Source organism: Ostrinia furnacalis, unplaced genomic scaffold (assembly GCF_004193835.3).
Source record: "Ostrinia furnacalis isolate ACB-3 unplaced genomic scaffold, ASM419383v2 OfSCF4672, whole genome shotgun sequence".
In the NCBI taxonomy this organism is placed as follows: Eukaryota; Metazoa; Arthropoda; class Insecta; order Lepidoptera; family Crambidae; genus Ostrinia; species Ostrinia furnacalis.
The window spans coordinates 186,059-212,520 of NW_021134911.1; the positions used below are offsets into that span (position 1 = coordinate 186,059).

The 26,462-nt window shown below is 37.4% G+C and overlaps 1 protein-coding gene across 1 annotated transcript in view; it reads right to left on the bottom strand.

Annotated features, from left to right (window-relative positions):
* Positions 1 to 26,154, bottom strand: part of unc-13-4A (BAI1 associated protein 3) — a 48,386-nt gene extending 22,232 nt beyond the window's left edge. Inside the window, exons 1-10 of the mRNA XM_028314392.1 lie at positions 26,120 to 26,154; positions 23,374 to 23,739; positions 23,201 to 23,309; positions 20,786 to 21,005; positions 15,242 to 15,467; positions 12,707 to 12,885; positions 7,451 to 7,614; positions 2,709 to 2,947; positions 2,188 to 2,406; positions 392 to 475 (exon numbers count right to left, since the gene is read on the bottom strand). Coding sequence (XP_028170193.1) covers positions 392 to 475; positions 2,188 to 2,406; positions 2,709 to 2,947; positions 7,451 to 7,614; positions 12,707 to 12,885; positions 15,242 to 15,467; positions 20,786 to 21,005; positions 23,201 to 23,309; positions 23,374 to 23,739; positions 26,120 to 26,154 — 1,841 coding nt within the window. The remainder of the gene's footprint in view (positions 1 to 391; positions 476 to 2,187; positions 2,407 to 2,708; positions 2,948 to 7,450; positions 7,615 to 12,706; positions 12,886 to 15,241; positions 15,468 to 20,785; positions 21,006 to 23,200; positions 23,310 to 23,373; positions 23,740 to 26,119) is intronic.
* Between the last annotated feature and the right edge of the window lie 308 nt (positions 26,155 to 26,462).

The following is a 26,462-nucleotide window of genomic DNA, read 5'->3' on the forward strand; positions in this document are numbered from 1 at the left end:
TATGTGAGTGTAGGTGTATGTGAGTGAGTGTGCGTGTGTGTTAGTAATGAACCATCTGCCCATATTACAGTTACCTAATTGGTTGAAGCAGGTTTTCCGTTTCAGCATACGTCAAGGATTGCAAGTAATTTGAGACCTTGTACTTACAATAAAATTTTTAAGGAAGGTACCTACTTAAGTAGGTACCCAATCTAACTAAAGAGCTAATTGAATACTCTGAGCTTCTTGTAATATCTTAAGAACCATATCAATTACCGACTCAAATTTCCAGAACTGACGAGGATAATTTTTCTAAGTACTTCAATTACTTGACTAAGAATCCTTTTAAATGTAATCGTTTAATTTCAGATTAGGAGAGTGCTCCAAAGAAACTTTCCACTTAAATACTCGCCTGATTTCCTTGTTGAAGGGACAACATCTCCAGAACGCTTTCATTTGTGACAGCTGACTTAAACATCGCAGCAGGAATTCCAGCCTGTAGGGAAAGTTTTACGTAAGTAAGAAATAATAAGAGCTACAGAAGTTGCAAGTATAAATTTATTATTCAATCAACCAATTTGTTGCTGTCGCTTGTTTGAGCCAACGTGTAATACCGTTGTAATTGTTTGTTTTCAGGAATAATACTTATCGCTCGTGAAATTTTTGATGTTAATTTACATTATAAAAGAATAGGTATCAGACCAAGCTCTTAGCTGAAAACAGTGGAATAAGATTTCACTTTTTTGTGAGTTTAGGTACCTACCTACATATCATTATTTCCGAAACATGCCTACCAATCTATCTAAGCACCCACCTAACGTAATTGATCAAAAATTATTTATATTGTTACTTAGTGGCTTATAATTTTTCTTAAGTGAGGACTCCAGCCAAACAACCGTCGTTAATATTATAATGAAGTCGCCAATTAATGTCGCTTGGGAGCTGATCCCACTGAGGCATTGTGGTTTGCCTGCTCCTAATCAATTATTCCGCCCTCGAGGCCCGCAAACCTGTCCCGTTCCGAACTGCTTCAGAAAATTACTCTTTTTGAAGCTGAGGTTAAGAATTTATTACACCAGTAAAGATAAAATTAGTATCGGCTTTTTTCTGAAGGGTTATATTAAATTCGTTATTAAACACCTGTTCATGCTAAACATTCACCTTGTGCTTTGAGAATATTGAGCTTTCGCTAAATTCAATTTTGTGTTATGAAGACTTGAATCAACTATGATTATATGCGAGCTGGATTGTACTTCGCTTACATTATTCCATTTAAACCTCAAATTAAAAGTGGTGGTCGCTGGCTAACAAAATCTTAATGTAAGGTGCCTTAGCTACGTAGGTAAGTCTAATAAATGTATAATTTTTATCTTGTAGATTAGCGCCATGATCGTAGAGTTAGTTTGTACTTTAATTTTGCCCATAATTAATGACGTAGGTAACATGTGTAGGTAACTGTCTGTAGACAAAACGAATCGGTTTAGTTCGGGTTTCACCCGAATTTACCAAGTTATCCTATTAATCTATAAATACAACGAATATTAACAAGGACTTGTTACATAGTAATGAGACTACTAGGAATTTGGGTCCTACATGAGATACAGTTCAAACACAGGATACCTACCCACTCTTTTCAGAAACAACAATCGGTAAGTATAAGGTATATAACGGTAGATAGATTAGTGTTTCTCTTGAAAAGTCAAATCGAACGATTTCTGTTTATTTGATCACTCTCGTTAGGTACTCTAGTAACTCTAACCCAGAAACGTGTTTCCTTAGATAGCATAGGGATAAAGAACTTTATAGAAATATCACAACTATATTTTGTCCTCTCTAGCAAGACGCAGTCACTTCACTTTAAAAAGTTCTTAGCTTTCTGCCAACTGTTTTTAAAATATCAACTTAAACTTGTGCAATACGTGCATTCGAGTCGACCTGACCTCTAAGTACTCGTACCTAATAAAAGTCACAATGTTAGATATTAGGTACAAGTTGATATGAGTAGCACTTCTTATCTCAGAAGTCTCTACTAAATGACGAAATTCACCTGAATCGTTGCGTGATCGCGCCTACAGTTCGCGGTGCAGAAGCAGTTGGGCAGCGCACGCTCTACGAACACGCCGAAGCAGTCGGCGAGCCAGCGCTCCTCGTCGAGCGTCACGCCACCTGAGACACCGCTGCTACGTCATTACACCTGCTAACACTCACTTGTTGAGGCTGTAGTGGTGCAGCACGGGGTACAGGTCCCGGTGCAAACGCAGCTGGTGCAGCGCACGCTCCACGAACTCGCCGAAGCAGTCGGCGAGCCAGCGCTCCTCATCACGCGTTACGCCGCCCGAGTCTCCGCTGCCGCTGCCACTGCTGCTGCTTGAGCATTCGCTCGCGCACCAAGCACGCTCCAGCTCGGTAAGCAGCTTGTACATGTATCTAAATAATAACAATTTACAGGTCTCAGAGTAGTATTTCGGTGAGAAACCAAACCAAAGGCAAAAGGTTATTAGTGTATTTAAAGTAATCTGAAAAGTTATACTCAGATCAGAGTCAAGTACTAAATATGGTAGGATAATGTCAATGCCAATATTTTTGCCAACCACATTTGTTTTCATTAGAGGCGTATAATTTGGACCACTAGGAGATATAATATTGGAGGTACTCAGTTAGAGCACACTGTACATTTACAGTATTTACAAAATAAAATTACAAGAGAAAGTAAATACTCTAAAAAGTACTTGGGATCCAGCGGAGCATCACTGTTCAAGCGGCAGGCAGCAGCGAATCGGGCGATGGCGGCCTGCAGCGCACTCATATCCCCCTGTATGGCGTGCTGGTGCAGCAGCGTCTGCGCCGCGCCGCCGAGCTCGCCCTCCCATGCGCCTGCGTCGCTCTCCGCGCCGCTCGCCGCGCCGCACGCCGCTGTCTCCACCTCGTGAGCGAGCAGCACCCCGAATAGGCGCTCGTGTTGGCGAACCTACATCATTTATTTATGTACAGATCACAGCACTTCAGCGTAAACAAGGTGTAGTCTACCATAATAGTTTAAAAATCGATTAAGTAACTATAGTTTGGAAAGAGCAAACAAAGTAATAAATAGGTAAATAGAATAAGATTATGCTAATAACTTCTGAAATTTTCCTATTTTATAGACAATCTTATAGACACTTTAATGGAATTGTTTTTATTAGTAACTGAACACCAATTTTGTGCTAAACTTTTATCAAATGGAAAATGTTAAGTGAGTTTGTTAGAAGAATCAATATTGTTCTGCAATAAAAGGAGTTTGATCGTGATAATTAATGTCTGATCATGCTCCCGGAAAGATGCTACCCTTAATTTGAGAGAGCAGGGTATAATGCAAACCTTAGAATTGGGATGCGAAAACTTGTGGAGCGAAAAAAGCCAGTCCCATTGAGTCACAGTGGAGTGAAAGAGGTGCCTCCGAATGAATTGGATTTATCGCGTAATCGCAATTTCGCTTCACTCGCTCGCTCAGTTGATTACGTGGGACTAAAACACTTTCACCCAATGAATACGTTATCGAGATGCTGGCAATTTTTCGCCACTAAAATTTGGTATTCAACATCATAAATTGATGGCTTAAAGTAATCATACCAATATAATAAACACAAATACTTACCTTGAAAGGAAACTACTCTAGAAAATGTAGGTACGAATATAGTTTCGAAATGTACTTAGTAGCTGAAAATAAATGAATATTTGAGATGTTTCACTTCATACCGAAAATATATTACAAAAAACGCTGCAACTGGATAGGTTTCGGGTCCTGATCTTAAAACGGACTGTCACTGTGGCGTGTTTGTACAAGCCTTTCAACTCTTTAATGTATCAATAGTCAATTTGGCACAATTGAAGAGACTGAAGCACTGCCCATGTTTCAAATGAATCGAAGGCTTTCTCATAGTTCACAAACGCAAAGTGGCTGATTATACTACTTGATCTTCCGTATAATCTGCCGTTGCGTATATTATTATGGTATATGGTAGTTACTAAAGCCTTTTCGGCAGTAGCGGCGTAAGGGGGGGGCGGTGGGGGCGGTCCGCCCCGGGTGCCAAGCATCAGGGGGTGACACAAGTCGCGCAGATTAGTACTCACTGGCACATCTGCATGGTAAATCTGCGGTCTATGTCATGATACGGTACGGGGGGGGGATGGTCTTTCAATCTTCGAATCGGTAGGTAACCCCAAAATCCTGGGGGGTACCTGGGGGTGCCTTAGGACTTGTGACGCGGGGGGGAGGGGTGTGATCGCCCCGGGTGCCAACCCATGCTACGCCGCCACTGTTTTCGGAAACTGGCTTGTTCGGGGGGCTGAAAGTTGTCGAGCCTGCTAGCGTGACAATTCGTAATGACTATCGAAAACAGCTTGTAGACATGGCTCAGAAGCGAAATGGGTCTATAATTCTTCAACAAGGTTTTGTCACCTTTTTTGAAGAGGAGTATTACCATTCTTCTAAGTGTCGGATCAATCTAGCTAGCACTTATTTTCTATAAAAATGTGTCAAATGATCCGTCAGACAGGCTATCCACAACTTATCCAGAAGTGGCGAAACAGGCCCTTACTAAGCGATTGTGAAATATGACCTTAATGTCAAATAAGAATAGTTTAAAAAACTAATAACACGCTTTTAATTACTAACAGCACTAAAAAGCCAAAAATCATCAGGACCCTGGACATCATCTAGCATTAAAGTGCTCGAAAAGACAAATCCAACGAACCCAAACTCGATGAGTTTCGTTTAGGAGTTCCTATGGCTACCTCCTGACTCCATCATTAGGACCCTGAACATTATCTAGCACTTAAAGATCTCGAAAAGATATCCAATGAACCCAAACTCATTTCAATTTGATACCTTTATTCGTTCGTGAGAAATAAGGTAGTAAGTTTCATTTTATTAAAATATTTTTATTATATTATATAACTAAAAAAATGTAATTTTCGCAATTTTTCCTATATTTGCATTATATGACAATGCTTTATGCCAAATTTCAAGATTCTGAGTTTACGGGAAGTATCCTGTAGGTTTTGATTCCTTTGCGAGTGTCGAAAATTTGTTGAAAATATCGACATAATCGGCTGTATCTTTTGATTGGCTTGGCTTAGAAGTTTGATATTTTCACAGCTTAAAGGGACTATTGTCCCTTTAAGCTGTGAAAATATCAAACTTCTAAGCCTGAGAAGACCTGAGTATTTCATGTGAATTTCAGCTTGATACGTTCACGCGTTCTTGAGATAAAGGGTCTTGACAGACGGACGGACGGACAACAAAGTGATCCTATAAGGGTTCCGTTTTTTCCTTTTGAGGTACGGAACCCTAAAAACAGAAATAAAAGGCGAAAACTTCGTAAGCAATAAATAAAACATGTTTTTGGAACAGGAAAATAGGAGACCTGAATTCAGAATAGACATTGATCTACATTCACTGGAAGATCCGATTATTCAAAAAGGAGCAGCTTTTTTGTTAGGGACACAATCGTTTGATCGGGTGGTTCGGGGAATCGCCTGCTAATAATAGACTGATAAGATCGTTAGTATGATATTGGATAAACAAGGCATTGTGGGCGAAAATAACAATATGTGCGATGGAGCGTGCGCGACGAGAGCCGCCCAGCCGCCCGCCCAGGCGGCAGCCGCCCGCTGCACACAAAGGGCCGCGTAACTATAGCGACTAATGGCTCGCTGCAAAAAGCCAATAAAATGTTTTATGTACGGTGCATTGGCTCAGCAGATTAGCAATATTGAACTGATACGCTATAATCCACGCTATGTCAACGCCGCGCTTTATTATAAAGTTATGGTTCCGCTCGTAACAGAAAACGTTACTCGATCGGGAAAAACATTTTATGTTATTAATATCCGAGGCACTTGAGCGTAAAATTAGACTAATGGAGCAGGAGGAAAATCACGCAGCTACGAATATACTACTCCTTTCGATTGGAAAAGTACTTTGGTTTCCGATTACTTATCCGTTTGACCCCCGCCGACATAATATTTTTTCCTTGTTCCACCACTTTAGTAGAAGTAAATGACTCCTACCAAAAACACTTTGTTATGTGTCGGTCTAGTTCAAGCGCAAACGTTAACGAACCAAATTGGTTTGCATGATGTGGTTAGTGGTAATTGTAAAAGTTATGACTGGCAAAACACGCGCTCCGACGAGAACGAGAACTGAAAAACAAACAATTTGAGTTTGTATAGCTGTCAAATTGGTTATCGGATACATGTTTTATGACATGAATTAGTCAATTTTCAATTAAATATGGCTTAATGAACACAATATTTTTAATTTTTAATAATAGCTTTTTTAATAATAGGTATTCAAAATATGCCGTAAATATCCTCTAAGTTAGTATTAATAATAATTCGAGTTAGTAGAAGTGTACTTATTATGTAAAACGCATAAATTGTTAAACTACTCGTACCTATCTTGTTCCAAGTTTTAAATCAATTAGGAGAAAGGTACTTGAAGGTGATAGTGATATCACTACTATTAGTTAATATACATATACGAGTATAATAGGTATTTGCTATTTTTGGTACCGAAGATAAATAAATTCATACATTCATAATAAAGTGACATAGCAACCGTATACGTTGAATGAATAATAAATTAACTGATACTAGCTGGGCAGCTATTTTATGAGTTAACTTTCTACTGGTCAAATATAACAACTTTCTGTATGAGCGTGACTGCGAAACTGAGATTAAACTAATATGATATGTTTAGTAAAATGTATGTAAGCATGTTTTATTTTGATATTTGTTACGTTATGTTATTAAATAAGATAAAATAGTTTGCTTCACACGCCGTTAGACAGACTGCCAGTCGCATATTAATACGAATGCGTCCAGTGCGCCTGTCAAGTCTGTGTAGGACTTGTTATACCAACAGCCAGAGGATCTTATAATAATACATATACTTAAGTTTCTTGTTCGCAGTTGATCGTTATCAGTATGGCTGGCCATGTGTAAGAGGCCTTAAGGCTCGGCCAAATCAACGCATCAGCCTGAAATAATGGGACTTGCTTTATATCAAAATTCAAGTTTGTGATACATCTTGATTTGCTGGGCAGATTTCCTACAATAATATTGCATCAAACTATAACTGCACGGTGACCGCCTCAGAACTGTGCCACCAGATCTTAGGTAGGATATTTGGATCTATTTCTAAGCGCGTACTTCGTTCGTTTCAGCCAAATGACGTCCACATCCGTACAAAGGCGTCCTCCAAGGATTTCCACAACGACCGGACCCGCATCGAGGCACCTTCCGCGACCTTCACCAGAACGTCGGTCCACCTAGTGGGGGGCCTGCCCACACTACATTTTCCGGCCCGTGATCACCACTCGAGAACATTTCTGCCCCATCGGCCATCAGCTCTGCGAGCTATGTGCCCCGCCCACTGAATTCTGCGGGCTATGTCGGTCACTTTGGTTCTCCTGCGGTACGTACTTACCTGTTGCCAGTTGTCATCATCATGCCGGCCGGCTTCGCGGGCCGACAGCCACAGGCGCAGGCGAATGCGGCCTTGCACCGAAGAGCGCTGCGAGCGCGCTTCCAGCTTGTACCACGCCTCGACCCCGGTGGACGGGATTTCGCGGAGAGGGATGTTGACACAACCTGCACGACAAAATAGCCTTTAAAGTTTAAGAATCAACGCTGTCTCGTCAGTAATTGCAATTCATTTTCAGTTTTCAGTGACAACATTAAATGGTATATGAAAAACTTGTCCTCAACATGCGTAACTATACAGTTATCATGCGTTCTTATGATGTACAATCGTAATATTAAAAAAAAGATGAATGCCTGTCTCCATAATTTGAAATTGTTTTGAAATTTACACGAATTAATAATGTTCAGCTTCGTCAAGACAGTAGAGAGTAGGTAACTTCTGTGAATACAAAGTTAACGATATTCTAAAAATTTGCATTTAATGTGCATATTTGCATACAAAGATAAAAATCAACACAGAACACGGTCGAATTAGAAACAAATGATTTAAACAATGCACGTGCTCGAAACCAGTGATTTGAATTTGAGCATCCAATTAAAAGTTTTCAGACTCATAAAAATACAAATGAAGCAACAATATTAATTATTATTCTGGAAAGCTTTTGAACAATTGAAATATATTTTCGTTCAATGAAATAATATAGAATAATGTAGGTACAGTTAAAATTACTCTTTGTGCATAGTTGATGTGCTTGTGCAACAAAGTGAAATATAATAAAGCTGATTTCGCTTACAATCGACCCGAAACTCCTTCTAGCATTTCGCTACTTTTCATTTCGGATTTGATCAACCGCTTGAAAATTTCAACCTGTATAAAATTTTAGTTTAATTTAAAGTTTCCCGGTCAGTTGGCAGGTTGAAAGTCCGCTTGGGAAGTGCGAATACAAAATGAGAAGCACACGCTGGATATTGGATCCACAGTTTACATTTTCATGCGCCTGCAATCACGTTCCGCCCGCCCGAGTGTGCCGAGTGTTCGCGTGCTATCGCCGTCGCGTGTAACAATGCGCGTACACTCCGGTGCGTGAGTACCTTTACTCAAATCATTTTCACCCGAGATGAAATCAAATACTTGCCTACGCTGCCGGTAAATAAATATTGAATTTACGCGTTCGTCTATCAATCTTGTTACATCCAATTTTTTGACGGAGTCGCGTGTCACCCCAGTGCCGTGAAGAGATTTCAAAATGTCAACACCGTAAAAGAGGCTTTTGGGACTTAGATGGATTAGTTCCACGAAAGGGACTCGAGAGGTCACTTGGGATGGATCGCCCTTGGAATAGCGATAGTGACTTTATTACATGTTTGAGAGTGTTACGTCGTAGAAATAAGAAGCCATGTAAAATCAGTTGTTGTTTTTTCCTAATAACTGTTTTTGTTTTTGTTTTGTGGCCAGGCACTGCAATTACTACGAAATATTAGGCACTTTGGGTATGTCATAATAGTATATTTGAATGGATACAAGGTATACTGAGGGTTCAAATCATTTTTATGAGTATGACTATAGAATATTAAACACGGTTAGGTCCCAAAGTGACACTCAGTTTTCCTTTGGGAGAGGTCGGATTTTACACATTATTTTATGGTCGGATGTCCGTCCGCCTTGTAAAGCACGATCCGACGTAAAAACCCTAACCCGACGTTTAGTGCTCTTCTATAAAATTTATTTTGTAACAAGTGAAATATTCACCGCATATTTGATGCAATAAGGGTTTTATAAAATATAGCGTAAAATCTTGCTGCTGTTATGAAATGAAGTCATACATCGTGGCGAGCGCTTGAAAGCGTCCATTTTCCGCTGTGTGTGCTTTACGATCACGACGTGACGGCTCCGTGCATACATACATTATGCCATGGAAGCGGCCAGGCCACGCCAAACTGCGGTACTAGTACTAGTGAACGAATTCGCTGAATCATAATATCGCTTCATCTTTAAAAATTGAATTTTAAATTGTGTTGTGTGTGTAAAGCTGAGAAAACTGGACTGAGATATTTTAACGATTTAAAAAATAAATATCACCCGTCCAGACTTAATATGCTAGCTGCAAAGCTAAACCGGTNAAAACGGTTAAAGATAAAGAAAATCGGCCCAACTTCTCAATTATTGCATTTTTTTATTTTTAGCACTATTGCCAGGAGAACCTAATTACTGCCTAAGTTTCTATTTTCTCTAGCTAGACAAAAACGTAAATATATAATTTAAGACGAATGAATTGCGATGTCTACAAGATAAGGATTTCATAATAAATTAAAGTCTGAAATGAATTGCCCTCGAAATTTGGTAAGATCAATATTACGTCATAGACTCAGATCATACATAGCAATATAAGGGAGAGTCCGCTAATTTGGACCAGTTTTTTTCAATCCCATTTTACACATAGTTTTCTTTTGTTTTTGCTAATGTCCATGGTATATAATGAAAGATACATTATTCAACTTACTATTTCATAAGTATTAATTAAAATGTTTGTTGTATATTTAGCACAAATCAACAAAGTACGAGTTCAGAGCTTTGGTCCAATTTAGCCAACCGGTTCGATAATTTGTACCACAGGGTGACTAAATTGGATTTCAATAAATTTCAAGCCTATAAAAAAACTATGGCAAAATATTATACGATACATTCTTAACAAATTAGGAAACGAAAAGGAACAGTAGTTAATAACATAGAATCTCGATATTGTTTTTCACGTTATCACGATTTTGAGTACAAGTTTTGTAATTCCAATTATAGTAACGCACACTTCTACCTAATCTACTTTGCCAGTCTTTTGCGTTCATTTATTGTTAGTCAAACATAACTACGCTATTATAACTTAAAAATATGATTTACTAAAAAAAAAATTCAAAATCCTTTGGTAAAGTTCCATACAACTTGATGAGGTACAATTTAGCCGACTAGGTGATAGTGCTTTAAAAAAATCGGTAAAAAATATAGCTTATAAATACCGAAAAATGTTTCAAATAATTGTAATCCACACTAATTTACGCCTCTAAATAATATATTAGAATCACCCTGTGATTAAATTTAACAAAATTACAAACAAAACATGTATTGTCAAAAGTTACTTGAAAACAATGAAAAAATACTTTTCAAAATAAAACACACGTGTTTGTTGTCACGGCAAAAACTACATGGCCGATATTAATTGATTTTAGTTGTGTATCGCTGAGTGTTGCAATTACAGACATTCAATAAATACTTTACGAAATATGAGGGTGGTACAATTTATCCGGCGGTACAATATACCGAACTCTCCCCTACATACTGTATTAATTAAATTAGCATGATTTACAGTTATTACGTCGTGTTATTTTACAATAACTTTATTATTGTAATTGCGTTATACCAATTTGACAAATGATACAAGCGAGCTAATTAATACTTCAATCGTCTACTTCAATCATCGGAAACCGATCGCAGATGCTTTCTATATAAACGATATGCAACAAATGTCAATGCGGTTTACTCGTACTTGCTATAACAGCTAATTTATCTGTCTAATTAGGTCAAACAACATTAATTTGGGATTTCAGCGGATTGAACTGTAATATGAGCGATAGTTAGTCTGGTTGGATCATATTGATTGAATAGTAGTGAGTTAAATTGTATCGTAATTATTATAATGTATCTATCAAGGCCAGTGTTAAAAGCTGCAATAAATACATACATACATATTTGTATGTATAAAATACCACTCTATGGATGCGCCACTACGAAAAACCCAAAGGTGGAAGTATCGTGCTTTCAACAAAATCCAAATTTTAAGCTACATAAAGTGAAATGAAGTAAGTTAAAAAAGTTCGTACTATCCGACAACACTATAACATTATTTTAAAATAATTTACATCTAGGTACCTACTTAGTATTAATGAGTAAACTCATATCTCGTCGCAAAAAGCTCTGAATGGCCGGTGTGGCTCACAATTCACAAACTATAGGCAATTCAGGTTAGCATTCCAATGCTCACATTAGTAGGTCGAGGGTATCGCATTATAGTTCAGGTGGCCGGCGTCGCGTGCCGACCCCTATCGCACCCTGGGGAACACTCGCCAGCTCCTCTAGGCAACAACGCAAACTACGCGGAACATATGTTGTGTGTCCGCCAGTGAATTCTTTTTGTGTGGCAGTTTTTTAGACTGGTAAATGTTGTTTGATAGGACTGATGGTAAATAAGCTAATGAATTTGTATCTTAGATTATCTGTTGGCAATGACTCAGTAGGTACTCAGCAAGCGGATATAGGTACTCGTAAACGACGATATTCAAAATACCTAAGTAAATCGCTGTAGATATAAAATGTATAGGTAGCTTGCGCTGGACGCACTATACATTTAAACACAACGTAATTTATCTTTGTCATTGATACCAAGCCACTCCAGGGCCACTAACTAAGCTATAGAGCTATAGAGTAAACATTGTTAAATGTAAACAAACGGAACTATTTGAAAACCGCGCCCACTAAAATACACACACAAAATAGTTCTAACCTGTTACATTATGTAGATTAATTATGCATTAACTCTGTTAAAATTCGTGTTTGAACCATATACAAATAGTGAACAAATGCTACGCTACGCGGTTGCGAATCAATTAACGAGAAATCATTAAATTCGCAGTTCAACGAGTCCGTATGGTTTTGCCTGCTTCCGACTTTTCACGTTGGATTTCCACGGCAAATGAAATGTTTTCTCTTTATCGTAATTGATTTTGCCCGCTCTGTTCAGGATATACTCGTATATTACTTATGTGCTATAAAAATTAAATGTTCATTTTTAACGCTGATTTTCGATTAATATTGNACTGGGAATCGACAACTTAATTAATATTGGAATAATGAGTTTGTAACTCGCGTGTACATTGAAGTTATCTTCCAGTATAGCTTTGGAAAACAGAGGTTTCGTTATTACAAAAAGCTTTTGGTGTATATTCTGTCTCAAACTACCGTCATAATACAGTTTAGTGCACAAGATGGGTGTCTAACTACACAAAAATATACTAATTCGATGAAATTTACGTTAAGCTCCATTTTATAATCATATTAGGAGAAAAATATTCTACGCACCAGATGGCCTCATAAAGGCTGTAGGAAGACATTGGATGTGGCCCGCTTTCAACTTACCAATATAGTAAACATTGGGGAAGGCCTACGTTCAGTAATGGACGTCCTGGCTGAAATCATTATGATTAACAAACTTACCAAGGAAGTCATCCTGGCTGCCCTGGCGGGCGCTCTGGCAGACCTGCTTGAAGAACCGTCCCAGACCGCGGACGCCGCGCACCTCGTTCAAGCGGGACACCGCGTCCAGCACCGAGCTCTCGTCGTCATGGTCCCAGATGTCCAGGTGAAGCACGTCCGACGATATATCGTCGATGTCACTACCACAATAGTATTCAGTAGATATAAGTACACGTGTAATTATTTAAGGCTGGGTTGCATACACCATCTTACTTTAACTTTGACAAACGTCAAAAAACTGCCAAACTCCGTAAAAAAGCACCGGTTATAGTTATAGTTACGATCAAAGTTAGGAGGTGCAACTCAGCCTAAGTTAGAAATGGGTAACATTGTGTTGCGTAATTGAGAGTTCATTGCGTTGTTAACTTCAATGTGTGACCGGGAAAAATTGAAGGGAAGGTGTTATTACCTAGTAGGTAAGATGTTGAGTTTCCCACAGAATGCAGTGAAGTGTAACAGATATTTGTATGGTATCGCACGAATCATAATTACTTACTCCATGAATTGTAAAGTTATTTGCCTTTCAAAATTTTATTTTACTGGCCGCGGACTAACTAAATGAAAAGTAAATCAGAAAATAAGTCCAAGAGACACAATTACATAATCATAGCTAAGTTAACTCAATAAGTTACTGAGTACACGCAAGGAATTTTCCTAAGTTATCCATGACTAACACAAGGCGACTAGAAGCACTACTAAAGCGCCCACAAGTGGTTAGTTTCGCTGCTGTGGCTGTTACGCCAGACTCGAATGTTGAGTTCAAAACAAACTTCACAAAATATAAATAAAACAGTCCACTTCTTGTAGCTTAGTGCGCGGCAGCACTAATAACCAATAACCATAAACCGTGCCGTTGTGGTGAAAGGATTAAATTCGCACAATAGAATTAAATACCGGCCCTGAATTATATCGTGCAATGAAACCTGTCGTGTTTATGTCCGTTCTACCACATTTTATCAGATTTCACTGTCTATTATCCAGAAGCTTTATAATTACCAACCAGGCATAATGAAAGAGATGATTAAAATGCCAGGGTTTCGATACGCTTTTTGCTTTCATGTTTTCTTTTCAAGAAGCGAACTGAACCTTTAAATATTTCAGTTAAATTTGTAAAACGTGCAGTCATCTAGAAGGATTATAACACCAACAGTTATAGCATGAATTGCTGTCTTTAAAAACTACCTGTTGGGAACCGATTGGTGAATCAACCTATTTTTTATATTGTCTATGTTTTTTATACTTTTTTTATTGCTTTTGATACCTTTTGTTTACTTTGAAGTTGATGTTTTTGATAGCCGTTGTGGGCATATTTTGCAGGAATATATCTTCATTTTAACCAAAGGTTTTTCTTATTTCCGCACGCCCGAGCGGCTGTCCTTAACACTACCTGTAATATAATCTCGAAAAACTGAATATTTCTTTCGTTATCTCCGTTATAAATCGTTCACAAAGATTTTAATCTTGACTCTACCTTTTTCTGTCGTTGATAAACAACCTCACTGAGTTTAAATTTCCCCTGAGATCCAGAGGACAGATTCCGAGGATATCGTCTTTTTTTATATCTTGGTTTCCTACTTGGACGTTAACTATGAAAATTCGTTATCCCGCACTATCAATCTTTATTAAGGTAAAAAGATATTTATTACACTTTCGCGGAAAAAACTCTCGGAAAACATTTTAAATTAAAGTAGGTATATCTACAGTCATAAAGCTTAAAGTTAATAATAACAAATACATTTTGATAAAATGTTATTTACGCTAACAAAGTCACGACGTGCCCGTAGCCATTTAATAAGACGAAGTCTATAAAAGAGAATTAACTTGTTGGCACGAAAATAAATATTTACTTGATGGTCGCCTTATAAAGATAAATGTATATTACATTTCACTTCAATGGTTTTGTTTCTAATAACAAAAGTTAAAAATTTATTTATTCTTTAAAAAATCCAAAATTCAAATACAAAAAAATTCGTAACTGCAGTATTACATGTTAACTGACTAGTGTTGGACTGTACCTGAAAATACTATATACTACAAATACATAGTCGTATATCGGACCGACTGAAAACCGCCTGGGGCGGCTTTGGATAGCAGCGGTTCGACAAACAATATGCGAATGTTTTTGATGTAGAGTTCGGCAAACGTGATTTTGTTAGATAAAATTGCAACGCTATTGCTCGTAGTCGTACATACTATGCTACGAATAAACGCTACAAACGCTACGAAACCACTCGTAGCAATGTTTAGTAGTTCGTAGTAATGTAGCGTAGAAAAACTTCACCACTAGATAGGCTGTAAGTAAGTAATGTTAATCAAACATTTTTTTTTCAAGTGTTTGGAATTATATTTAGGTGAAAGATACACGCCTGCGGTGTTGCACAGTTTTTATTATGAACAGCATCTCTAAAAGAATCACTTAGAACTCCTTGGAAAATACTACCAATTTTCCGCTCGAGTAGCAGTTACACTACAAAGAAATCCTTGAGAAATACTTACAATTTGAAAGTCTCGTTCCACTTAGGCGAGAGTGTGTGGGGCCTGACGCTGGTCGCGCGGATGTAGCGCGCTGGGAGTCGTCCCAGGCTGTCCCGTTGCTGGCGCCCGTCCCGCCTCTTGAAGCTCAGCCTGAATCCGTGCTTGCGGCCTTCGTCCTCTGAGGCCCGTGGCGATGCTGGTAGGGAAGCTGGCTGGATACCCAACATGCAGTACGGGTCGCTAAAACCTGCGTGACAAAAACATAACTCAATTAATATAGACGTTTTTTTGTTCCTAACTTATCTATTCCACTGCAAATATTCTCTAACTCGTCGAGAACTACATGACTGTATAGTTCAGGGAAGGGTGTAGGTGTAGGGAAATTCGTTCGATCACCAGTTGGGCTAGTGTAAACGCTGCAGAGGTTTAATCAATCTAACTGTCCAAAAAGAAATATTTTTTTACTTTATTGGGCACGTTCAGCCGTGTCTGTTTGATTGAGCCATGTTAGAAACTTATAGTGGCCCAAAAGTCTGATATCAGTGTTGTTACTCGAACTTTTACGAAACGATACTCGCAATTGATGAAAACAAAATGTGGTGTTCTAAAATCGTGCAATTTAACAATTCAATTAGCAATTCAGATATTTGCACAAACACTAACTGCCTCTTTACAATAGTACCGAATCGTAGCTAAATATTTATAACTATGCAAGAATTTATTATTCATGGCAAAGTCACCATAAGCGTTATGAACTGTGATACGGTGCGTAAATCATGGCCGGCCGGTATTTAAATTCATATGGCAGCATTTATTGCGCACACTCCTAAGAATATCGTCAGTAAAACTCAGCGAGACGTGTTTAATTGAAAGCGTCCGACTTAGCAAACTGTGAACTGTCCGAATAAACTTTAACTATAATTCAAAATACCTAAAACTTGTCTATTTGGGTGCTTGTAAACAAGTACATACAGACCACCTCGCACTACTTCTCTCGAAATCTTATGAGGTTTAAATTAAATATACACATTTATTCGTTTTTGATAGTAATGTAACATTATAATATGAAACTGTTATTATAAGATACAATAACATGCTAAACAAAAGTTGAAGTGCAATACCAATTTCCTGCACACATAATTATGTATTCTTGTGTATATGTCACCGTAAAATTGTGAATTCCGTCAGATTATAATCTGACGTACTTAAATTACAATGTAATCTAACCTAACCCACTGTTAGTTTACAATCTAACGCGTTATATTATAAACTGGGAGAGTTCACAATTTCACGTTGACATATAGGTACATACGACACGCCGCCGCGTGGGCGAAAATCAAATGATTGAAAATCACGCAGAATNAAATATTCAACACCCCCTCTCAATTTCAACTTTCGAAATTGTCTTACAGAAATCCTTAAAAATAATTACTTGTTAATTACACAGAGTTATAAAGTTGTTACACTAGATTGTTACTAAGTATTTACTTATTTAAATTATTTAAGTACTATGTTCTTACATAAACATAATGTATGTATTTGAAAACTAACTATGAACTTTATCCATTATCCTTTTAAATAATGTATTTACTTACATTTTATACCAATACTTAAATATTTTATCTTACATATTTAGTCAGATCTTATGTTAAACTATTATTTTCTTAAGTCTGTATTATTTATTACATGATATTTAACTAATANCTAATCTAACCTAACCCACTGTTAGTTTACAATCTAACGCGTTATATTATAAACTGAGAGAGTTCACAATTTCACGTTGACATATAGGTACATACGACACGCCGCCGCGTGGGCGAAAATCAAATGATTGAAAATCACGCAGAATTCGTCCGTCATTTGCGCTTCCATCAAATGCAATCGGCTACTGGTCCGGTGACCGATCGCACGACCGATCAAGCGGCATGCTGTGTATCTGCAAATCGATTGCTTTCGGCGCTATCTAGGTAATGACGACATACATAATTACGGAATTTTCGAATAAGTTATATTGATAGCTTGGAAAATTGCAATGTTATCGATGATGCTATCGATTTGATAATATTGCGAGATTTTAGGCATAAAATTCTGCATCATTGGACTTGAATTCGGGTTTGATGTTAGTTATGTAAAATACATTACACCTACTCGTATAACAAATCAAAGCGGATAAACAGCATTTTCCTCGTCAGGTCATATAGTCTCCTCTACCCTAACGACCCTCTTTAATGTACCTGAGGTAAATGCAACTTCATTTACAATAAGATAAAAAAAATATAGACCCTGTTATCCATTGACTTAAAAGATAATGAACGTCCCGAAATCGAGTCAGCTGTTTGTTTGAAGCCGTGGGCTGTTCGCCCAGTCAAACATGGGGAGGAAATTCGCTAGATGGCTCGAGTTTAGTTTATTCGCTTTGCGTCCGCCGGGAGCGGGCGCCCCGTGCGTTTCTTCGTAATTCAATACGAAAGCGCGCGTGTCTTTCCCCAGCTATGCGCGGGAGACATTCTTTGTAACGCAATTTCATTCTACGTGTAATAAGTGACATGTTTAGGAGCCCGCGTCGTAAACACTGGTTAGCGACAGTTATTACGTCCACATCTTTTTTCTTGGAAGGTAAAGCTAATTAAATATTTCACAGCAGGGTTCAGTGAGTAGGTATTTTCCCTTCGTGAGATGCACTCGAAGCTGTGGTTACAGGGTCGAATCTCGTTGGTATTATGCATTCAGATATTTACGTATATCTTAAGCAGGTTACGTTATGAGTCCCGAAAAGTCCTGCTAAGATGGAGTGATTGAGTTAGTTTGTGATTATTGAATGACATTAAAACACTGTAAAGTTACATTAAAATCCGTCAAGTAGATTTGTGTGAAGGATTAATAAACGTTCATCCATTAGGTGTGTTCAGGCACNATTTATTATTTATTTATTATTAATGAACGTCCCGGAATCGAGTCAGCTGTTTGTTTGAAGCCGTGGGCTGTTCGCCCAGTCAAACATGGGGAGGAAATTCGCTAGATGGCCCGAGTTTAGTTTATTCGCTTTGCGTCCGCCGGGAGCGGGAGCCCCGTGCGTTTCTTCGTAATTCAATACGAAAGCGCGCGTGTCTTTCCCCAGCTATGCGCGGGAGACATTCTTTGTAACGCAATTTCATTCTACGTGTAATAAGTGACATATTTAGGAGCCCGCGTCGTAAACACTGGTTAGCGACAGTTATTACGTCCACATCTTTTTTCTTGGAAGGTAAAGCTAAATAAATATTTCACAGCAAGGTTCAGTGAGTAGGTATTTTCCCTTCGTGAGAGTCTGATGCACTCAAAGCTGTGGTTACAGGGTCGAATCTCGTTGGTATTATGCATTCAGATATTTACGTTTATCTTAAGTAGGAAGCAGGTAAATTATACGTTATGAGTCCCCAAAAGTCCTGCTAAGATGGAGTGATTGAGTTAGTTGGTGATTATTGAATGACATTAAAACACTGTAAAGTTACATTAAAATCCGTCAAGTAGATTTGTGTGAAGGATTAATAAACGTTCATCCATTAGGTGTTTTAAGTTAAAGACTTTCAAGGATCACTGCTGTGTTCAAGATGCTTCTGCAGCATTTTGTTTAAAAAGAAAAATCCAAAAAAGTAACAAGCATTTTTCCGCAATTTAGTAAATAACAGCAGTCAAAGTAAAAAGCCGTTCATTCCTAAAATTTAATCAACATTTTGACGGTGTTATTTCCTTAACCTTTCATAAAGCCTGTTGTTTTGGTATATCATATTGTATATTTTTTTACAATACTGTTACCGTCCCGCAAACGTTGACTTTTTTTCTTTTCAATATAGGAAATAAAATGATATTGCCACGATTACTTGGTTATTTTCCCGTCTTAGAACAGACGTCGCCATACAAACAAAACAATACATTTCAATTTTGTTTCTTTTGTTTATGCCTTGAAGCTGTTTTGAATTCGTATTTATGAAGACAGAGTGTTTATTGTGAGAGAACTTCAAGTAATGTTTTGGTTAGCGAACATTAATGGCGCAATATTACGCAGTATTTTTAAGTATAGAATAAACTCATTAAATCCCAACATATAAAGAACAAGTACCTACTTATTATAACGCATGAATAACAGATAGGCAAGTATCATAACTCAGTATCATGACTCAGGTAAAAACTCAGTTGTATTTTTTTTTATTTGAGGCTTAATCAAACTTCATAATACTTAGTAGATTCTACAGCTTTCTACGTATAGCTTAATCAATATTTAATTTTAATAATACAATTTACATTCATTTTAATTTGATGTCATTGTAACCTCAAAAGAAAGAGTGCACCTAATTCTATGTAATTTGTTTAAATTATTTCAAGTAAGATTTTATGAAAGAATAGATCATCCATTCAGTCATCAGTTTGCGATCTTTATGTAGGACTTGCGCTCTTTATTATTAACTTACAATACGTGACCGAAATCAACAAATACGAACTGTTTTCACACTCTTTAAGAGCGATGAGTAAAAACTGAAAGTGACAACCTAAAAATGAGGCCCAATAAATTTTAGTAACGCGAATATTTCGTACGTACAATATACCAGTTCATAAAATATTTATTGGCATTATAAAAGCTTCAGTTTCCAAGTAGCAATAATATTATGTTACGTAAATTACGTAATGTTATACAGGATAATAATAGTGTAATAGGTATGGTCGTACATGTACATACATATGTTAAAATGCATTTCTCATTCCTGTAAAAAAAATATATTCATAAAAAAAACTTGGCGTTGAAACCTTAGTTTTTCTAGTTTTCAACGCCAGGCTGCTCGTTTAATTTATGACTATGAACGGCAAATACGAGTACGCCGCGGCAATTGAGAAATCTGACTGGTTCAAAAAAGTAGTTTAAAAAGGCATTTTCCAAAGTACATAATTATTATTTAGTCGAACCCATTAACAACTTGTCTACAACAGTAACACCATGATAATAAATTGATTTACACGTTGATATTGTTAAACCAATTAGGCAGCTCGTTATCTCTATATCAAGGATCTCTGCCCTACATAACCGATCAGCCGAACAAGTGTGACGATGCTTACTACTTGCAGGATATTCCTTACTATTTCCTATGATATTGTATAACATACTGTTGCACATGTTACATGAATAGATATAGGAGACGATTATTAGAATTTTCTCTAGTAAATTCTACAATATGGTAACATAAATGCAAGCAGCCATTTCATAATGTATGGCCGATAACAGCAAATCAATAAATAAGATAATGTAGAGCAGGTGTTAGCTAGTAAGTATTGTGCTCGATTGTATATTGATAGGAGCAGAACACCTATTTTGAGCACCCTACCCACATGGAAGCTCGTTTCTTCACTTAAGTATAGAACTATTTTTAGTAAGAGCTTTTAGAAACACAAAATTATTATTGTCGCAGAGAGCGAGTCTGCGTGTATGCCAGCTAAAAAGTGATTAACTTGACTATGCATAAAATGTAATGAACTTTTCAGAACTATAATAACTACAAATTGTAGCGTGTTTTTGTAAAGAATGTGTATACTTGCCGTTAGCGTCTTTGGCCTCCAGTCCATCTGCTTCCAGCACCGAGCAGCCCAGCACAACAGTAGGCGGGCGCTCGCTGCCGGCCGCGCGCATTGCACGCGCGTGCATCTCGGGAGACACGCGGAACGCGCGGCGGGCGTACTCGATCACCTCATCCTTGTATGAAGCGAACTGGCCGCCGGGTGCTGGAGCGCCCACTGCGTTTTCAATGCAGTATAGCACCTAGGAGTTAATAGAAAAAAAATTACATTTACATAATTGGAGCATTGGATGCCTACAATATTATTATCTAACTAGTATTTGCCGCAGCTTTAACCACTTTTAGATTTGGCGAACAGATTACATATCGCCTGGGATATTACCGGAATAAAAGTAGCCGTTATCACTCAGTAGCATCTTCAGAATCGAATCAAAGTAAAAAAGCGATCGTTCCAGAATTTTAAGCAAGTTATAATAACAAGATTTAGTTTCAAAAACCTCTTATCAGCTTAAGCAGATTATTATCCTTCGTATTTCTGTTATTTCTATTTTGATTTTTGAAGAACATTTTATTTGAGTGATAGGGTTGTCGTTTATGTTATATGACGTTCATGGCTGATTAAGTGGACAGTACAAGCACCCATCGATCCCCAAAATTTTAATGGTATCAATAATTTATGCTAGTCTCATAAAACGGCATTACCGTAGGCGTATTACCTGTAATTCTAAGACGAAAGAAGTACATTATTCAAGACCGGCTCAGCACAAAAAGGCTGACTGGGTGGAATATGTGCTTAGCGAAAGGGCGACTTTGCATGTTCCGAGATCGTTACGTAGACAAGATATTCAATTAGAGTGTCTCTTTTGATGTAGCATGGCAAAGAAATTCAACTAGGCCCTATCCCTTTGCTCCGATCATAAGGTCGCATTGGAAAAAGTCTATGTCAATCGTCCATTTGAAATTATTACTTAAGAATGGATGTAGTAGGCAAGGACTTACTTCTTTTATTGTCCTTATATAGGGTGTTTCTTGTAAGGTGTCAAGCCGAAGGCAGGTGATAGGTGAGGACTAGACCTATCGATTTCACCCCCATGTATGTTTTACGATTTTTCATAGTTTAGAAGTTATCGTTAATTTTGTGATTTTTTCAAATTGTATGACCTAGTAGGCTTTAATTTTTTTTTTTTTTTTTTAACTTTTAAGTTGAAAATTTTAGAATGTTCCGCTAATAGCATATTTTTTATGTTTCTAGCAAAAATTTTGTATTTTGCATCAAAGATAGGAAGTTGATTATTTTTTTCAAAAATCTTCAATTAATAGGGAATCTGTCAAAAAAAAGAAATCTGAGAAAAGTCGACCCAAAAAAAAGATAAAAAAATTTAAAGCCTACTGGGTCATACAATTTGAAAAAATCACAAAATTGACGATAACTTCTAAACTATGAAAAATCGTAGAACATACATGGGGGTGAAATCGATAGGTCTAGTCCTCACCTATCACCTGCCTTCGGCTTGACACCTTACAAGAAACACCCTGTATACAAAAACCTCTATTAGAAAATGTATGCATATACGCCTTTATAAAAGCACAATACCTAATCGACAAATCGGAACTGCCAATAAAGCTAATTGAATTGCCGCAAGGATTACAAATTGCTTCGATTTTAATATTTCATAAAATTGCTTCATTTGATTTTACTCGCGTATTATTTTGAAAAGCATTTTATATTGCAATATGAATTGTATTTTTTGCTGTGGGCGGGGATTCGAAACTGCCGAAGGCGTCTGGGTGTTTTGTTTGAAAGCGATATTTTCTTTGTACTCTAATCATATTGTGATGTTGTTTAACTCTATGTTTATAAAGCATTAATAATAACATTACATATACCTACATAGTATTTTATTACATATACATCGGTAAATTTATGTTTTCTTGAATAATACCTTTTTTTTATTGTTTGCTATATTTGACGTTCATAAGTGCCACTTGTGGTCTAAACTGAATAAATATTTTTGATTTTGATTTTTGATTTTGAAAAATGTTACGCTTAAATAGGTTCAAAATCTAAGGGGGCGTCCATTAATTACGTGAGACAATTTTGGCGATATTTCAACCCCCCCCGCCCCTCTTGGTGAGATTTGGTGAGGTTTTTCCAGACCCCTCGCCCTCCTCACAATCTCACGTGAGATTCTTAAAATACATAAAATATTTGCAACGTAAATGGGTTATCTATGCTTCGATTAGGATTTAATATAAAAAACCGTTTCTTCTAATTTCTTTGTTTAGACGGTTTAATATAAAAAATTGAAATGTATTATTATCATCTTAAAATATATGATTTTTTAAATTTAAAATAAGCCAGTTTTTCTTGCTGAAAAAATTACGTGATATTTGTCGAGACGATAGAACATACCAAACTGGCCCTTAGTTTACTTACTTCAGTATAAAGATGTTCATGTTCTTTGTGCGAGAGCTGAGCGGACATGCTGGGCAGCCCCAGGTCGTGAGGGGCGGGCGGCGGGCGCACCGCCCTAGCTTCGGCCAGCCTGAAGGCGCCCAAAGCCCGGTTTTCTCGACCTCATATACCAAACTGGCCCTTAGTTTACTTACTTCAGTATTAAGATGTTCATGTTCTTTGTGCGAGAGCTGAGCGGACACGCTGGGCAGCCACAGGTCGTGAGGGGCGGGTGGAGGGCGCACCGCCCTAGCTTCGGCCAGCCTGAAGGCGCCCAAAGCCCGGTTCTCTCGACCTCATATACCAAACTGGCCCTTAGTTTACTTACTTCAGTATAAAGATGTTCATGTTCTTTGTGCGAGAGCTGAGCGGACACGCTGGGGAGCCCCAGGTCGTGTGGGGCGGGCGGCGGGCGCTCCGCCCTAGCTTCGGCCAGCCTGAGGGCGGCCAGGCGCCGGTTCTCTTGACGCCACGACAGCGCCGTGAAACTCTCGAAGTAGGACCCATCTGTTTCTTGAACCCTAAATAGAAAATGAAGATGTTATTTTTGATGTAATTTTCCTCAATGGTGAAGGAGCTTTTATTGAATATTGTTCTGATTGTGTAATCGGTGGCACGTTTTAGTACCGAATATAAGTAGGAAATTCTAAAATAGGCTCGATTATATCGCCATTACTATGACAATTTCTTTTGTATTACGTACTTATGGGTGATTGCGGTTTTATAATGCTAAAAATGACCATCATATTTCAATAATGGCCTCAGGTATAACGCACTCAAGTCTAGATTTTAATATCGATCAGAAAAAAAGTAATAATATCTTGAAAGCTTAGCTCAATATAATATGATGGATGATCATAAAGCCTCATAAAGTCTCTTCGAATCACGCGAAAATATTTCCCGGACCATATTTTTTCAGAACTCCCAAAATATGACAAAGCGTTGTCGTGAAGGGAATAAGAGTAGACGCAAGAATGCGAGGTAGTAAACATTATATCATACATATCAACAAGTCAACAACAATGGGGACGGGGAACAATACGTGTAGGCATTCCTATTGAAACCTTTCCGACACGGAGTGAACTGTATTATCTATTGGGAGTGATTCGCGTCGGTGACGGGACATTAAGCCGGCACGGCTGGCGTAAGCGGCTGTGCGTGACACTTCCCTTCGCTCCTATAAAACGTCACTTAGTGAATTACGTTACAGCACTAATGGACTTGCTGGTGACAACTATAGAAATGTGAATTCTAAAACCCAGTTATAATAATTAACGACAAGCAATGTATTCTAAATATGTTTGTGATGAAGCTAACCGAAATCTGACAAAGGTAAAGGGTTTCCAATTAGTTTCAGTAGGGTGAAACTAAGGAATATAGTTACACCCTGCCTGATGGTTTGTTGTATCTTGCCGATTAATTTTGACCTAGGCTTAAACCCAATAAGGTAAACAGGCTAGTGTTTTAATGACTAATTTAGGTTCACGTGCCAATGATCTAGCAATTAAGTTAAATCATGAAGACTCGAACAACTTCAAAAGGAAATCAACAATTTTTAAAACCGTAAAGGTACACCAAATTACTTAAGTAGAGAAACTCTACGTTACAGATATTGTTTTGTATTGTCGCTGTATTGACGCTGCTCGATATTAATATAATTTAATATAGATAATAGATAGAAAATAATTTATCGCTATATTTATCTTGATAACATTTTCATAACATTCATGTAATACATACCTGGGTCTATGTTATTTAAAAAGCACTTTTACATTATCTTGTGACAGTGATCGATTGCAAGACTATCATATGAAAGCTTGTAACGACTATACTACGATAAATAAATAGCACTATCGATTTGTTCAGTACGCCTTCTGAATTATATGGTAGAACACTTTATCCAATTAATAATTAAGAGCACAATATTGCTAACCAAGAACATTGCTGTCTAACTATAAGCACAGCTATAACACAATTTAAAGACACGGCTATTAACAGTAACTTAAAATAATTGAAATTAAAACTTACCTAATAATTAATATCATGTCACATATTGAACCTGAATTCTAGCGGGAAAATGCAAAACGAAAACAAGTGACAATCGAAATTAGTAAAGAAAAAAAAATTGTTTACTTTTGAATTTCGATTATTCTTGGAAGTTAATTGAACAAAGAGTTGAGAGTTGGTTAATAAAAAAAAATGTGATTCCTTCTAAATAATAATGTGTCACAATTAAAATACTCGTAACCTCTACAAAGTTACTTACCTAATTTACTAATCAAAACATGAACTTTGGATACGCAATGTGAGAAGAAATGGTTTCACATTACTTTCTTCTCGTTGTTTCCCCTGCCGAGCAGTTTGCACTCCAGTTTTCCCAGAATGGCGTCGTAAGAAATACTGAATAATGCAGATTGGTAAATAAATACTTTAAAGGGTATTCAATTACGTTTAAATGCCGACTTGAGTAAGGTTTCCTTTTCAGTTCCGCTTTATAAATAAAAACATAAGCGTCTTTTCTCTTGAAAAGATCTTAGGTAGGTAGTTAAAATTAAGCTTTTACTTGCCTGTAATTTCTCATTTTTACAAAAGACTCCTCATTAAAATAAATTAATTAATGTTTCTTCCTGGACTTAATGATTTTGCTGTTTAGACATTGGTAAGACGATCGTTTTTTGTTTTATTTTACCTGACGTGAAGCCGAACGATCGTTTAGTTATTTACTTTATCAAAACTTTATTGGCGGCCAGTACGTCCAGCCAGTAAATCATATTAAACCTCTTGGTAGGAAAGTTAAGCGGCACGTTTAGCAGTTTTGTTTTACTTACGAATATTAATATTGGTGGATTATTTCATTACATGAATTTCATCTATGCATCCTACTTGAATAACATTATTTACTTGTTGACACTGGTTTTGTGCAAAGATGAAGCCATAATTGAAAAAGAAAATAAACGTGGCTAGTACGTCCAAGGTGCTTAGAAAAAAAAACATAAGTACAGCACGAAGCGATAATAGAAAAAAAAGTTTTTTTGTACTTTTTACTGACATCACAATACATAACCGTACTGGCCGTTATCACTAAACGCAGCGGCGTGGGCTGCCACGGGGGCGTGATGGATGGACGCGCTGCGAAATAGAACGTAGCCGCTGACTACCTAGCGAAACGCAGGATTGATGAAGTCGCCGAATTGCAACTAAATGTATCAGTGACGTCGATATGACACACGATGTATCATACCCA